The 16,135-nt window shown below is 46.9% G+C and overlaps 1 protein-coding gene across 1 annotated transcript in view; it reads right to left on the minus strand.

The window, feature by feature from the left end:
- The window catches only part of Lmntd1 (lamin tail domain containing 1), a 78,947-nt gene extending 77,539 nt beyond the window's left edge, over nt 1-1,408 (minus strand). The window contains exon 1 of the mRNA XM_026787882.1: nt 1,307-1,408. Coding sequence (XP_026643683.1) covers nt 1,307-1,383 — 77 coding nt within the window. The 5' untranslated portion in view covers nt 1,384-1,408. The remainder of the gene's footprint in view (nt 1-1,306) is intronic.
- Nucleotides 1,409-16,135: the final 14,727 nt, after the last annotated feature.

A 16,135-nucleotide genomic window follows, 5' to 3' on the forward strand; every position in this document is an offset into this window, starting at 1 on the left:
AACCCTCCGGAGCCCACAGTGTCCAGTTCTGAACTCCCCCAGAGCCCACAGTGTCCAGTCCTGAACCCTCCAGAGCCCACGGTGTCCAGTCCTTAACCCTCCAGAGCCCACAGTGTCCAGTCCTGAACCCTCCGGAGCCCAGTGTCCAGTTCTGAACCCCCCAGAGCCCACACAGCATCCAGTCCTGAACCCCCCAGAGCCCACACGGCGTCCAGTCCTGAACCTTGAGAGCAGACACAGCGTCCAGTCCTGAACCCCCCAGAGCCCACACGGTGTCCAGTCCTGAACCCCCTAGAGCCCACACAGCATCCAGTCATGAACCCTGAGAGCCCACACGGCGTCCAGTCCTGAACCCCCCAGAGCCCATATGGTGTCCAGTCCTGAACCCTCCAGAGCCCACACAGCGTCCAGTCCTGAACCCTCCGGAGCCCACACGGCGTCCAGTCCTGAACCATCAAAAGCTGAAAGCCATGCCAAAGCTTTGGTAGAAAGAATACTTCATGGCTGTAGCAGAGCACTGGGCATGCTCTTTGCCGTCCCCACAGACGCCTCCATGGCTGGATTCTAGTAATGTATTAATGCTCATCACACACATTTTGCTGTGGGTGGTGGCTGTGCCACAGTTTTTGGGTTTTGAGACTCTCACACCATAGTCCAGGCATCTTCCTCAGCCTCCGGTGTGCTGGGAATACACCAAACCTCCGTACCTGCTCCAGTCAAGCTCTGAAACTCACGGTCTTGGCCCATTAAATGGGAGCTGGAAACGCCACCCAGAGTTTTATGGTGATTTCTGTCTAGAGGAGTTTTGCACTGCTCAGGGGCCAGGGCCCTAGAGAACTGGACAGCCAATGCCACGAATGACAATATTCAGGGAACTTATGGGATCTGGAGCCCTAATTACCTTTCAAATTGTTCTTGTTTTACTTATTGGAAGGAGAAAGGAGGGGAGGGGTGGAGTGGGGGGTGCAGGAGGGGAGGGGTGGAGCGGGGGTGCAGGAGGAGAGGGGTGGAGTGGGTAGTGCAGGAGGGGAGGGGTGGAGTGGGTAGTGCAGGAGGGGAGGGCTGGAGTTGGGGTGCAGTGCTTGTGTATGCACTGCTATGTACCTGGAGGTCAGACAGCAACTCTGGAGCTGTTCCCTCCCTCCACCATGTAGGCTCCAGGCCTGCAGGGCCGACCCTTGTCTGCTCAGCCATCTCAGCAGCCCCGCACCACCCCCCACCTGGTTTGGTTTTCAACACTGCAGGCTAGACTTCATCACCATCCCTCCAAACCAGACCCCACTTGCCCCGTGCACGCCATCCTTACATCTCTTCCTTCTGCGTTTTGTTCTCGTGCTTACTGATGTCAGGGTCACCGGTCAGGGCCTTCGGAGTGTCCTGCATCTTGGCCAGCAGAGGCGTCTGTTTTCTTTCCTAGGTAACAGATCACGGCATCAGGCAGTGACCACAGCTGACGTTCAAGGGAGACTTTCTTTTTAAAGTGACCTTACCTGCTAATCCAACTATTTGCAGTTTATGAAATGTAATGACTTCTTTGCCACGCTGCCACTAAAAAGAAATTTCTCTTATAAATGTAAGTGCCAATGTAGCCAATATTTATATTGGCTACGTGTCTGAGACAAACCACAGAGGGTGGGCGGGGCAGGGGGCAGCTGTAACCCAGGAGAGCACCCTTTATGACACCAGCCTCACATCTGGACACCACTGCCCCTTAGAACCTTGTCTCCATGGTGACAGAGCTTCTGGCTCTGAGCAGTGCACTCTCGGCACTCCTGCCCTGAAGTTTGTGCACCTTAAGTAATGCAACAGACGCTGAAATGTTTAATGTCCTGCTATGGGTTGAGAACCTAGGTCAGTATATAAACATTGGAGAGAATCTAGTACAACTTTGGTCCGTTCTCCTGCTACCCCCTTCTCTTTTTTCTCCCTCCCTCTGACAAAGACAGACAGAAAACATCTGGACAGAAACAGAGACCATGTAATTCTATGGCACAAAGCAGTCTGTTGGTGGCGATAACCATGGCCAGGGAACAACCAAAAAAAATCCTTCTGGTTACGCCAAGATCACAAGTAAGGAAAATCCTGCCTGACTGGATTTCTTCTCTGTGTATGACATCACACTCCAGAGAATATGATGACCAGATATGAAATTATAGGCTTCAATACATTAATAAGATATAAAATTCATGGTGGCAAGGGATGAACAAATTCATTCAGAAATTGAATGTCTACTCTGGGACTGACTGTAGCTAGGTGCTACAGATAGTAATGCCTAGTTCCCTTAGATGATAACACATCCCCTTCTGGAGTGATGAAGCAAAATATTTCGCTATTTAAATCCAAAAAAATTAATGGTAAAAGAATTATAAATAAGGAGGAAAGGAAACTAGAGGGCAGTAAACACTCGGTTACTTCTCCATCTCAAACATGAAGCTGGCCTCCCTGCGGACACCATGGGCCTGTTATATAACAATCTCTTTGGGAGGTTCATGGGAGGAGCTGAGAAAGGATCTGTCATTTCCAGGTTTCCTACCTCCACCAGTGCGTGTGGTTTCTCAGCTGTCACATGCTCTCCTGAAGTCACTGTGACCTCATTTGTCCATTCAGAGGTTCTGTTCAAATCCTCATAGTACTCGGGGAATTTTGATGAGCCGAGATGAGCTTCTGGAAGCTTACATGGCTCAGCATCCACTCCCCATGCAGTGGAATTACAAAACCAACTTCCTCCTGTGCTGCTGCTGGGGAAACCCAGTGGTTTTGAACCAAGGACAAAGTGGACCACAAAGAGTATTTTGTAGGCGAGTGAAGGTATAGGAGCTAAGATTCATGGATGTGTGTGTACATGCATGGGTTTTGAGGGGCGCAGGACCCCTTTGTTCCATTCCACCCAGCTAGCTTATACCCCAAGTAATCACACAGAAACTGTATTCATTTAAACACTGCCTGGCCCATTAGTTCTAGCCTCTTATTGGCTAACTCTCACAACTTGATTCAACCCATTTCTAATAATCTGTATGTCACCACGAGGTTGTGGCTTACCGGGAAAGATTCATCAGTCTGACCTGGCATCTCCATGGCAACTCTCTCTCTGCCTTCCACCTCCCAGCATTCAGTTCTATCTTCCTGTCTATCTAAGTTCTGCCCTATCAAAAAGCCAAGGCAGTTTATTTAACCAATGAAAGCAACACATATACAATATACTCCTACACCATGTATGAGTGTGTGTGTGTGTGTGCAGGGATTGGCTTTTACTGGACAGAAACCAAGAATACTAGACTCACTACAGCCTGATATAATGACATAATCTTGTAAACAGAGAATGTGCTTACGTTTCCTGGCTGCCCAGACCCAAATAATCACACTAAAAAAACTGTATTAATTACAACACTGCTTGGTCTTGTGACTCAGGCATATTTCTAGCTAGGTCTTACATCCTAAATTAACCCATTTCTATTACTTTATATTTTACCACGAGGCTTGTGGTTTACAAGGTTTCACCACCCTTCTTCGGCATCTACATGGTATCTCCTTGACTCTACCTACTCTCTCTCTCTAATCTGTTTTCCCACTTGGCTTTACTCTGCTAAGCCATTGGCCAAACAGCTTTATTCATCAATCAATAAATGCAACAAATATACAGAAGGACATCCTACATCATAATCTTGCTTAGCAAAAGATTTTCCCACACACCACCTGATAGGCCGGATAGTCACATGTGTGGAAAATAAATGATTTTTCCTTGAATCTGCAGTCTAGTTCCTTGTTACATATACATTCACAACTAGTTTTGCATACCTTTAATGAACACCAAAGTCCCACAGGAAATAACCCTAGGTTACTGAAGGAAGGCATATACCCTGCCCAGACTGGTAGGTCACTGCTTTGGAAAAGGGAGAACCTAGCTGCTGGGAATCCCAAGAGTCTTTCCATTGCCACCATCTTTACTTTAGGAAGGATATGGCCAAGCAAGAGCTGGGAAGATGATGCCCTGAAGCCTGGGTCGCTTACCATAACTCTGCAAAATGGGGGCACCTACGTGAACCTTGTCCAAAGGCATTGGCCGGTGGACGCAGCAGGAGTTGGTCTCATGTTTGCTCTGACGTTCTCATCACTGCCTCGTTCCCATTCGACTCCTGTCTGATGTGTGTCCTTAGGTGGTGATGGACATGAAGTCTGTTCATCCCTGAGCCAGATCTACCCTGCTATTCTCTGCTCTGCTCTGAAAGCATTTTTCTCCTGGCTTTCAGGTATTTTTGCACTTAGTCCCATGGTTGCTGTGGATAATGTTCTTGTACCCTGTAAAAAATTGTCATTTATATTAGTTTAACCAAATGCTGACTGGCCAGTATAGGTGGGGTGACCAGACTAAGAAAATTCTGGGGAGAGGAAAGTCTCAGTCTGCAGTCAGCACCCAGACACAGAGGATTCAAGATGAAAATGCTGCACCAAACCATGTGGCCAAACGTAGACAATAATTATGGGTTAAGTTGTAAGAGCCAGTTAATAATAAGTCTGTGCTAATAGGCCAACCAGTTTAAAATTAATATAAGTGTCTGTGTGTTTCTTTGGGACTGAATGTTTGTGGGACTGGGCAGGACAGAAACTTGCATCCACACACGGTGAAAAGTTTGAGAATGTGTTATGGGGAATTGAAGTCCTGTGGAGTAGATGTGGGATAGACTAGATAAAAACTGAGTTTCACTTGTAATACTAGACTTTGGGAGACAGCGGCAGGGGGATCACCATGAGTTCAAGGTGAGCTTGGCCTGTACGGAGAGTACTAGGCAAGGTCTAAATAGAGACCCTGACTCAAACCCAAAAGGATATGCTCCATGTCTCATGCTTCTCACCCTAATGTGGAGATGTGCACAGTGGGGGTGATGACCTGAGTGTCGGAGGTTATGTATGTAGACCGTTCCTTCCCTCTACAGCAGTGGGGATGCATGTGGGCTCCATGAATGGAGGGTTCTGACATAAAGTATTATGACATGGGCCATTACCGCAGGCTGAGTTTGACATGTAATCTTCTATCTGCATTCACAGAGTATGGACTCCCACTGTACGGTATCTAACGGGTTAGGAATGTACAGGGTCCCTTCATTCCTTCACTGTCACATGGAACTATGAGGTTGTCAGGGGAGGCCATAGGGCCATTTGTTAGGAGATTAAAGTTTTAGGTAGATCCCGGACTGAAGGAGTAAGGAAGTATCAGGGCCTGTACTCATGGCTTCTGGTGTCAATTAGGAGTGGACGGAGCCCAAGTAAGTCCTGAGTGGAAACAGGCAGGCAGGAGGGGCCACAACCCTCATGTTTCCTGTCTGCCTCCTGTTCAGATTACTAGTCATTACAGCTGCAGTGGCCATGACAGGTACAGTCCTCTCAAGGGGTTAGTTGCTCCTGAGTGACCCCATGGTGTGAACAAATGATGCTATTTCCAGTATTCAGATAAACTACAGACAGATTTCAACTGGGAAGCAGCAAGCTTAACCCTCACCCGAGAGGACAGGATAAATAACAAGGATGCCACAGAGCCTCGCCCTTCACGAGAAGAGGACATGCCTAACTTTCACGGTCACAGGAAAGACACCAGGGCTAGGGGTGGCTTGCTGTGCACACAGCACGAGGACCTGAGTTTGGACCCTCAGAACCTATATAAACCCTGCTTCTTGCTTGATTGCAGGGATGGGAAAGTACCACAGCAGGCTTATCTGTTCTCTATTTCCTGTGACGGCCCTGCTGCACTATCGCAACCCCACTGCACCCCTTCTGTCACTGGCTTTGACCCTTCCAATGCTACAGCCAAACTAGCCTGCAAGGTGTCAGCAGATACCGCCTGCTTCCCCACCCGCCACCTGTGTCTCGACACTGCCGATTCCCAGGGATAAAAACACGTTTCGTTGCACTCTTCCTACCTCAGAAATGAACAACCAGAGAGAACCATCTCTTCACTAATCCCCAGCCACACTTTGGCATCACACAACAGACTGGATGCCTACTTTGTCAAGGATTAAACAATGTGAACAGTGCCTTCAAATGGTGGCTCCACTTTTATTATTAATATCAATACCATTATCACCTGTCTTCCCTGTACATTGTTTTCTGAGTCACCTAAAGCAGAAGCTCATTCTCTTTTCCACCCCAGGCAATGTCAACTTCTGTGGTCTGCACAGCTAGATTTCACAACTTCACCCCATCATGATAGATCCTAAACTCACAGGCAGGGAACACCATGGGACGTTCTTCCTCCTGTGCCCAGAGCAGACACACTGTGTTTGCAGAAGGAAAACCATGCTCTCCACGGCGGTAATTATAGCATTAGTTCAGTCTCTCTCATACATTGTGTCTTGGTGGAATTACAAATTAAGAAATCCTGTTATATCCAGAAATGAGAGGCTGAACACTGTCTGGAGAATTACCTGGCAGTTCTCAGAGGGGCTGGCAGGCTCTGCAGGATTGGCAGAGACAAGAGGAGGCAGCGTGGTGACTCAGAAGCAAGGTAGAAAGACTTGTCTCCAGTGAACTGCTTCCGTTCTAATAGAGGAGTTCTTACACACCTCCATAAGATAGTACATATGTTGTGCTTGTGTGTGTGTGTGTGTGTATGTGTGTGTGTGTGACATGCTCGTGTATACAATTGTATATGCACGTGTGTGCTTTCCTATGGAGGACCGGGACAACGGTCATTCCTCAGGTACCACCCACATCTATTTTTCCAGGAACCCAGTGGTCCCCAGTGCTCTTAGTGGTCCTACCCCCCCCCCCCAGTGCTGGGACTACACACCCAGCATTTCTAGTTGTGTTCTGGGAATCCGACTCGGGTCTCTTGCCTGGGCAGCAAGTTCTTTATTGTTGGAGCCATCTTCCCAGCTGCATTTCATTCACTAGTGTTTATCATCTACTCAGGAAAAGGGTCTCAATCAGGAAACTAGCAGAGGATTTTGACATAAAGCCAGGTCCTTCGACCCTCCTAAAGAGACAACTTGCATTTGTCAATATTAGCTCTAAGACACCCCCACCTCCTCCATGTCCACCCTCCCCACTCCACAGCCCCACTGCTGCCAATATACTGAACCCTGGGCCGTTGTTCAACAGGCATGGACTTTAAACACAACCAGCAGTATGATGAGAGGTACCAGGAAAGGGAACTGACTTTACAGTGGCCACCCTTTACTGTGGGGACCCTCAGGAACTGTCACAAGAGGATGCTTTTCTGCCAGCAGTGATGTCATGAGACGGCCCTAACTGTACAGTGGAACCAATCGCAGAAGGTTGAATTCGAAGAGCTAGCATCGCAGAGTGAACACTGTCGAAGGAACGGCGGGCTGCATCCTGTCACCCGAAATAATTACACAGAAACTGTATTCTTTTAAACACTGCCTGGCCCATTAGTTCTTGCCTATTATTGGATAATTCTCATATCTAGCTTAACCCATTTCTAATAATCTGTATAGCACCACGAGATGGTGGTGGCTTACCAGGAAAGATCTTAACCTACATCTGTCTCCGGTGGGAGAATCATGGCGACTGCCTGACTCGGCTTCTTTCTCCCAGCATTCTGTTCTGTTTTCTCTGCCTACCTAATTTTCTGTCCTATCAAAGGGCCAAAACAGTTTCTTTATTTATTAACCAATGAAACAACAGATGACCCTCCTCCATCATTTCCCCCTTTTCTGTTTAAACAAAAAAGAAAGGCTTTAACTTTAATATAGTAAAATTACATATAACAAAACAGTTATCAAGTAAGAATTACAGTTACAATATTTATATCTACTTTATCTTTTATCATAACTAAGGAAAGCTATAACTATTTATTCTTCAACTCCATCAAAGACTCCAGAAGGATATAATATTACTTAAGTAAACAAAAAATAAGCAACTTCCAAACTCTAGAAATCACAGAGACATCTCGCTGCCTGGACAGTCACCCAAAGTTCCTCTATACTTTTGGGGCATCCATCTTCAGCCTACAGGCCATAGTATCCATCAGACCTTTCCATGAAGCAGGAAATTTCACAGACAGTTTAGTCACTATCTGCTATGTCCTGCAGAATGTTTTGCAGATTCTTTCATGAATCAGGAACCCCGAAAGATCATCTCACCTTTAGGCAAGTTCAGCAGTCCTCTCTCTGCGGGTTCTCTGTGTCTAGTTCATGCATCAGTCCAGGCAAGAGCAGTTTCTTGTCCAAATGGCTATCAAACTCCATAAGGAGCATCTTTGATGCCCATCTTCCTCTTGAAGTAGATTGGTGCTGCCAGGAGCAGACGTGTCTCATTGTCATAAAAAGCCCTAAGTTATTAAAACATTTAAAATGCCATATTCTGTAGTCTTTGAAAGATATGAAGGATGCCTATCTAACTGAAATATATCTCTATATATCCAGAAAATATAACTAACATGACTACAAGCTTGACTATTATTGATGATTATCCATTAACAACGTATATACATTACATTTTTAAATGAACTACACAATCACAATACCTTAATCAATATCAGAAATATGTATCCATATAACAAAACTGACCTTAAATTTATACCAATGTAAATTATTCATATCTACATCATATCCCCTTTAATGTAAAAGAACATTTATAAACAATATTTGGGAATATAGGTGCAGTTATTTCTCTCCAAACTGCTTCGTGCTGAATGGGGGCTCTGTTATTTAGGTTTTTCATGGTATAACCTGTGTGCTAGATTCATTTCAGTCAGCAGTCGAGTGAAGTATTTTTTTGAAGGTGTTCACAGCAACCTTTCAGGAGGGCATGGTCTATTATACCATATTGGGATAGAAGCAATCCACAGGGTCTCATCCTCTGTGAAAACAAAAGAAGAAACTCCTTTCCAAAGCATCATATCCTTAGACCCAAATTCTGAAGTCATAATACCCTTATGAAATCCATTCTGGTTCTGCTTGGCAGCCCATATAATGAAATGTCCCTCTGTACTTAGCTCCTTTACAGTCAAAAGATTCAAAGAAAACACAATAATACAAAGAATCCAGAATCTTTGTGAATTTTCCATTTTTATGTGGCTTATTTTCCTTTATTTCTCTTAATCTATAACTATCTGTACTCTGTCTCTTTAAAGACTTTACCCTTTTATAAGGCATTGCCTTTATTCTCTATATTCTTTTTCTTTTCTCTCCCAAGCCTACGTATGTCTAACACTATGACCTATTTAAAGGTCTTTCATGTCTGAATCTGTCCTATTGTGAATCTGTAATTTTTTTACTATCCAGGAGCAGTTCTTAAAATGCTAAGCACTTCTTAAAAACTTAAGTTGCGCCATGTAGAGGTAATACAGTACAGCCTGTTTACTGCCAGTCTAAACCTTAATTGTGCTCTTATTAGGATAATTATGATAATTCCTGCCTGAGACCAGCACAGTTCAGCATGGCGGAGCTGAGCTGCTCCTGCCTCAGAGCCGTTTGGTGCCCCTGAGCCACACACAGTTCCAGGCACACAGCAGTCCACATTGCCATCAAGCAAGCCATAGCTTTATTCCAAATGCTCCATTAAAAATCTGCAGGAGCCAGACAGAGATTGCAATGGCAGCACAGCCCAGGAAGTGGTGTTTTAAAACTGCAGCTTTTTTTCCTGTTGCGGCTGCTCAGTCAGGGAAATTCTCTCTGCGGCACCCACAAACAGCAAAAAGCTGCGTTAAACTGTTTTTTGTGTTTAAAATTAAGCTCTCTCAGGTTTTACATGGATCCAGTTTACCACGTTGGACGCCACTCTGTAGAAATAGGAGCGGTGGGCCCCATCACCCGGTTAGCTTTACCCAAAATAAACAGATGACCCTCCTCCATCAGAACGCAACACATCATTCCCGCCAAGACAGGTCTTCAAGCAGCCTGGGGGAGAAGACAAGAGCTAAAAACAGCTTTCTCTGTGTTCAGGACAGGCCAGTTCCCTGCCATTAAAATCCAAGTAGGAAATGACCAGTCTCGGCTGGTGCCACTGTCCTGTCCCATCCACTCATGACAGGGCATTTGAGGACTAAAACAGTGGATACGGGGACATGAGGAACAACTTCTCCAGCCTTGCTTGTCCCTGGATGTCCACATGGTCAGCATCTTCCTGTTCCCATCTCACAGAGGAGAGCAGAAAGTGGCTCGTTCATACTAGCAAACATTTTACACTAGGGGACACACATATGCATGCTCCCCCACACACAAAGGGAAGACTGAGCAAACGGTTGGCGTGACTGTGAACACACATGTGCATGCTCACACACACACACACAAAGGGAAGACTGAGCAAATGGCTGGCGTGACTGTGAACACACATGTGCATGCTCCCCCCCACACACACAAAGGAAAGACTGACCAAACCGTTAGCGTGACTGTGAACAAACCTAGATGTGGCATTGCCCTGGATGGAAGAGTAAGTGACACCAGAGTTGGGGACAGGGTGACCTGGGTGTGCAGAGGGCAGGTGTGAGCCAATGCTGCATTTGGGGACAGGGTGGTCCAGGTGTGCAGAGGGCAGGTGTGAGCCGATGCTGTATTTGGGGACAGGGTGGTCCAGGTGTGCAGAGGGCAGGTGTGAGCAGACGCTGTACTTGGGGACAGGGTGGTCCAGGTGTGCAGAGGGCAGGTGTGAGCAGACGCTGTACTTGGGGACAGGGTGGTCCAGGTGTGCAGAGGGCAGGTGTGAGCAGACGCTGTACTTAAGGACAGGGTGACACAGGTGTGCAGATGGCAGGTGTGAGCAGACGCTGCAGTGTGTCCCCTGGGCAGTCAGCAGTGCCAAGCTCCTAAAGGAAAGGAAAACAGTGCCACCAGGAGGTTAGGGAGTGACCCATGAAGGGTGACACGGTCCTCTCCAGTCTCCAGGGATTCTGCTCAGGAACAGGCAACAAGTAACACAGAAGGTGTGTTTAGTGCGACTTCAGACACCGCTCATGAGACATCACACATCAGTGCAGAACCACGTAAAGGTGGGCACTGTGACACAGTGTCCCTCACCGTGTGAACACCCAATACCACAGGGTGGGATCCACATGGACTCAGACTCTGACAGACGTTTGTTTGACAACTGTCTCTCGTTGCCAATGTCCAAGCCAGTGTTGGAGTTATGTGCATGGTTTCTTTATGTAACCATCACATGACCATGGATCACATGACCATGGATCACATGACCATGGACCCCATAACTGCAAATGAACTTTAGAACTATGTCAGGTCCACTTTCATCTTACTAGTACAATGAAGTCCATACGGCCTGTCTTTGAATACATTTTATCACTTACAAAACACATGTGATCTCTGGATTCAGTTTGGCAATAACAGCTTAATACAGTGTGGGAAGATCTGTTCTTCGGGGAAATAAGGACCCTCTGAGAAAGAGCCTCAAGCCCAGACAAACCGCTCACCCAGGCCCTAATCAGCATTGCAGAGCACCTCTACTAAGGCTGTGGATTTTCCGTGTGTGTGTGTGTGTGTGTGTGTGTGCGCGCACGCACACGGGCACACACACTATCCAGTGATCTCACTACCCGGGCCACGTTCTCTTAGTCATCTTGAACACTTCCTCTTGCCCGTGTGACTTCTCCATCTGGGTGTTCTGCATGACGCACTGCGCCTCGACCCAAGCTCATCATCTCACTTTCCAAACATCCTGAGGATGCTGTCTCCATCTGCTCACACTCCCAGGAAAAACCAGCCAGGTTTCCAAGCCAAGAGCTCTGGACTCTGTTTTGATTCTTTCTTCTCCTTGATGATTTCAGCCAGCTATGTGTGCAGTCCAAACAGTCCTTCACGTTTCTGTGCAACAGTGCCCTTGCAGACAGCACATCTCTCCTGACCCCAGGAAAAGCCTCACAAGTTTTCTTTGCCCAGGGCGTGTGCCTCAATGCAGCCAGCAGATGGATCTCCAGCAGAGAGAGTTTCTCAAGGAGTTCTCTGATGTCCAGAGGGTAGGAAAACTGCCTGGTGTGCCTTCCGTGCTTCCTGACCTGGCTAGAGGGCTTTGCCATCATGTCAAGCCATTGTTCTTCAGAGCCCCATTGTCTAACCATAACAGTCGTCCTGACTGGTTTTATGTCAACTTGAATCCCAACTGAGAAAACGCCTCCATAGCATGGGGCAGTAGGCGAGCCTGTAAGGCATGTTCTTAATCAGTGACTGATGAGGGAGGGCCCATGGTGGGCGGTGTCATCCCTAAGCTGGTGGTCCTGGGTTCTATAAGAAAGCAGGGTGAGCAAGCTCTGGGGAACAAGCCAATAAGAATTCCCCCTCCATGGCCTCTGCACCAGCTCCTGCTTCCAGGTTCCTGCCCCGACTTCCTTTGCTGGTGAGCTTCCATGTGGAAGTGGAATAAGCCCTTTCCTCCCCCAGTTGCTTTGGTCATGGTGCTTCAGCAAACAGCAGTAATCCAAACTAAGGCAGCAGGCCACTCCCATGCCTTCCTTCTGCCTCCTTCCCTGTGTTTGTGTACTGGAAAGGCTGACAATCAACTTGCATTTTGACCATCTCAGTGCTTACAACTGGTTCCTGCTTGTTTGGTACAGTATCAAATGTTCTGAATACCACTTCTGACTGTAACTGTTGTTTCAAATCCATCTCTGCCTACCATAATGATGTGAAATCAAGGGCATATAATTAAACCAGGAGCCCTCAAATGTGTAGCTCTGAGATTTCTCTTTGAGATCTTTTTTTTTTCTTTTCAAAAAGGGAAATGGAGATCTAATTGTCAGGGTTGATGCGATCATGAATTCCCGTATTGCAGTGTAAGATCACGTGTTTAGGGGACAGTGTACAGTCTCCTTTAAACACCAGCTGCTGCCTTCTGGAAGCTCGTTTAAGATAGCAGTGGCCTTCCCAAGAGTAAGTTTGTGGGGCAAGGAGATAGGAGCACATGTCCGGCAGTCTCTTGGAAACGCCACCATGAAGTCGCTGCAGAGGACTCTACCTGTTAGGACACCCTGTGCCCAGCAGAGCTTCACGCATGAACACAGGAGCTCCCATCTCATCCTCAAATGCTGGAACTCTCTTTCAACTGAGGCATCTCTCTTGCCGGTGAACGTCAAAGAGCAGGAGGAAAGCAAATGCCGGAGAACAAGGTGGGCAGTGACGTCATAGCCCTCTCCAGACTTCATGAACTGGCTGGACTAGCAAAGCAGGTTCCTGGACACATCAAGCACCCCTAAACTGAAAAGATTACTAAGCCAGAAATGAATGTTCTAAGTTCTAAATAGATTATTCTGCTGTACGAAGATGCAGCATGGAGTTCAAACTCAGAAGGCTGTTCCAATAGGAATGAATTGAATTCTAAAGGAGTAACTGTAGGTTAAAACAATTTAATTTTTAAATGTGTGTGTGTGTGTGTGTGTGTACAGAAATGTGCACACTGAGTGTGTATAAACCTGTGGAGAGCCACTGGATTCACCGGAGCTGGAGTTACAGGCAGTTTTGAAACACCTGAGGTCTGTCCTGGGAATTGAACTTGGACCTCTGCAAGAGCAGTAATTGATCTTACCAGCCAGGCAATCTCTCTAGCCCCAGAATGCTAACTGTACATGCACACTGATCTAAAACAATTCTTTTACATAATAAGTTAATTAAACGGCATAACAAAATATATTTTTTAAATCTTTAGTTCCTATCGGGACACATATTTTTTTTTCCCTTCTTAATTTTCCTGTTCCTGCTAAGTGCTATCTTGTGGAATATGCTATGGCTTCATCAAATTCTTCATTCCTATGGATGCGACCACTATGCTGTGCTTTCACTAACTCACACTGGGCTGGCACTTGGGCCTCAGCTGGCAGCAAGGACGCCACACGGAGGTCTCATGTGGGTCTGGGGAAGAGGTTGACAATGCTGGGCAGTGGCAGGGAAGACAGTGGCAGTGGTGGCACCGTCACCGAGTGAGGCAGGAGATGAGCAGGGGTGTGCCTGAGTGTGTCTGAGGAGTGACGGCTCTGCCTTCTGTTTAGAGGACCACGTGGGATTTGTATTGAAAACAGTCTGCAAGAGCAAAAAGCAGGAGACCAAAGAGGAAGAGACATTTGTTACGGCAGAGACAGAGCCACCTGGCAGCAGAGGAGGTGATGGGATGCGGTCAGGCTCCGGAAAGAGCAGGAAAAGGCTGCAGGATCTGTTGGTAGATCAGAGTGGGTGAGAGAGAAAGAGACAGGATGATTCCGGGGCTCGACTTCCGAGCAACAAAGGAACAGAATCACAATTTACACACATGTACGCATGTGTGTGCATATACACAGTCATGCGTACACACATGCACGTGCACACACATGCACACGTGTACATACAGATCCAGCATGTAGCATGTTCCTGATTTTCCTCAGTTTGTAAAGAAAGCAATCACCACGCAGCTGTACGAGAGTGTCACTTTTACCCGCTGCCTTGCTAGGAAGGGCCAGCCTTAATGCCAAGCACCCAAGCTGTGTTCTGGGCAACAGCACGTTGCCCACACCCACCTTGGACTTTTGGTACGCAGAAAGCATAATATTTTGACTTCTGAGAAGTCGCTTCTGATTTATAGATTCCATGTACTTGGGAGCATTTTGTAAACTTAATCTGGTATTCAACATTTGATAGCAGCTGCAATTGAAAACTGCAGGTCCCACGCCCTACAAACGCGCCTGACTATAATGCACTGGCAAAGAGTACAGACATTTGCACTTTGGAATGTGGGGTATCATCTGCCAAGACTGCGGCATTTAAAACCACACCCGGCAGGGCTGGGACTCACTTAGGGGTTTGGGGATCTTGTAACTGTGGCTTCAAAGCCAACCCTACCATCATTATTTATGATCCTGTTTGGACACCTGGAAAATGTATATATATATAAAACCATAGCCTGGGATCTAATACTTGTTTAACAAGAAATATTTTCCTTGGCTGAAAAATGAAAATTTTGTGCTCTAAAATATGACGCCCATATCAGATTCCTAAACATTTTTTAAACCAAAGAAAATCCAGCCTGCATCCTTTCCAAGGGCAATGACTGTGTCTGCAGAAGGCACGGCTTGTTCTCACCTACGCTGCTGTGGTTTAAAGAGTTAGACCCTGATGGCCACCACTAGTTGGCAGAGACCACCGGATATAAGGATGACTGGAGCCCGAAACACTCTGCCAATGGTCCCTGGACTCTTAGGGCTGTGCAAGGCATTCTGGATCTCAGAGTCAAACGGTCTATCCAAATGACTGACGCTCCCCAGTCTGCATGCTAATGGAGACGCCTTGGCCGGCTCTAAAGCCTGGCAGCACCCTTGGGTCCTGCTCTGACTTGAAGAGCATTCCAGCCTCGGTCCGTGACCTTCAGCTGCATTCAGAGGCAGGAAACAGCCATTCCTTCCTCCCACCAAATTAAAACACTCAATGTAATTTTGAAACACAATTGGCAAAGCTCACTCTACTGGATTAAAGTACTTTGTAAATTTGCCAAAGTCTAATACTACCAGACCACACTAAACTAGGTTTCCAGCAGACAGGAAGAACTGTGAGGCAATCAGATGGATTGTGTTTACTTGAACTTGAAGATCTTGCTTCAGTTATATTTCTTCACTGGCAAAGGATGCTGGCCTGGGAGGCACAGGTTGACTGCACAAGTGAGTCTGCCGAGTGACCTGAGCTGGACGCCAGCTCAGCCAGCTCAGCGCTCTTCTGACTCACACGTGTGGAAACTGAGTTCCGGGGGGAGTTCAGTGGCCACTGCCGCTTGAGTATTAGAGTCACACTTTCTGTTTGTACATAAAATCTAAATATTTGGAAGAAACCCCAGTGAATGAATAGCTTCAAAGTGGATGTTTTTATAGTTGTGGTTTATTGGTTGGGTTAGTGATACCTATGGCCTGTGTGTACATCTGTGCACGTGCATGAGGGGAAGGGCTGTTCCTGGGGGTCTTTATAAAGGACATCTGGTGTCTTCATCTCCTTCAGGTTCTCTCTCTCAGTCTCGCTGCGCACTGTGCAGACTCCTACCCTAGACACCCGGTTGGGACAACACACGGCAACAATGACCTATGGGGGCGCTGAGTCGGTGACAACATGGAGTCTCGGAGGCTCTGACGAACTCACTTGAAAGCACTGTTATTTTGGGTGACTGTTATTTAAACAAACCCTGATACTTAGTATACAGCTCGGGGCTGGAGAGATGGCGTAGT

This window comes from Microtus ochrogaster, assembly GCF_000317375.1.
Source record: "Microtus ochrogaster isolate Prairie Vole_2 chromosome 14 unlocalized genomic scaffold, MicOch1.0 chr14_random_2, whole genome shotgun sequence".
NCBI lineage: Eukaryota > Metazoa > Chordata > Mammalia > Rodentia > Cricetidae > Microtus > Microtus ochrogaster.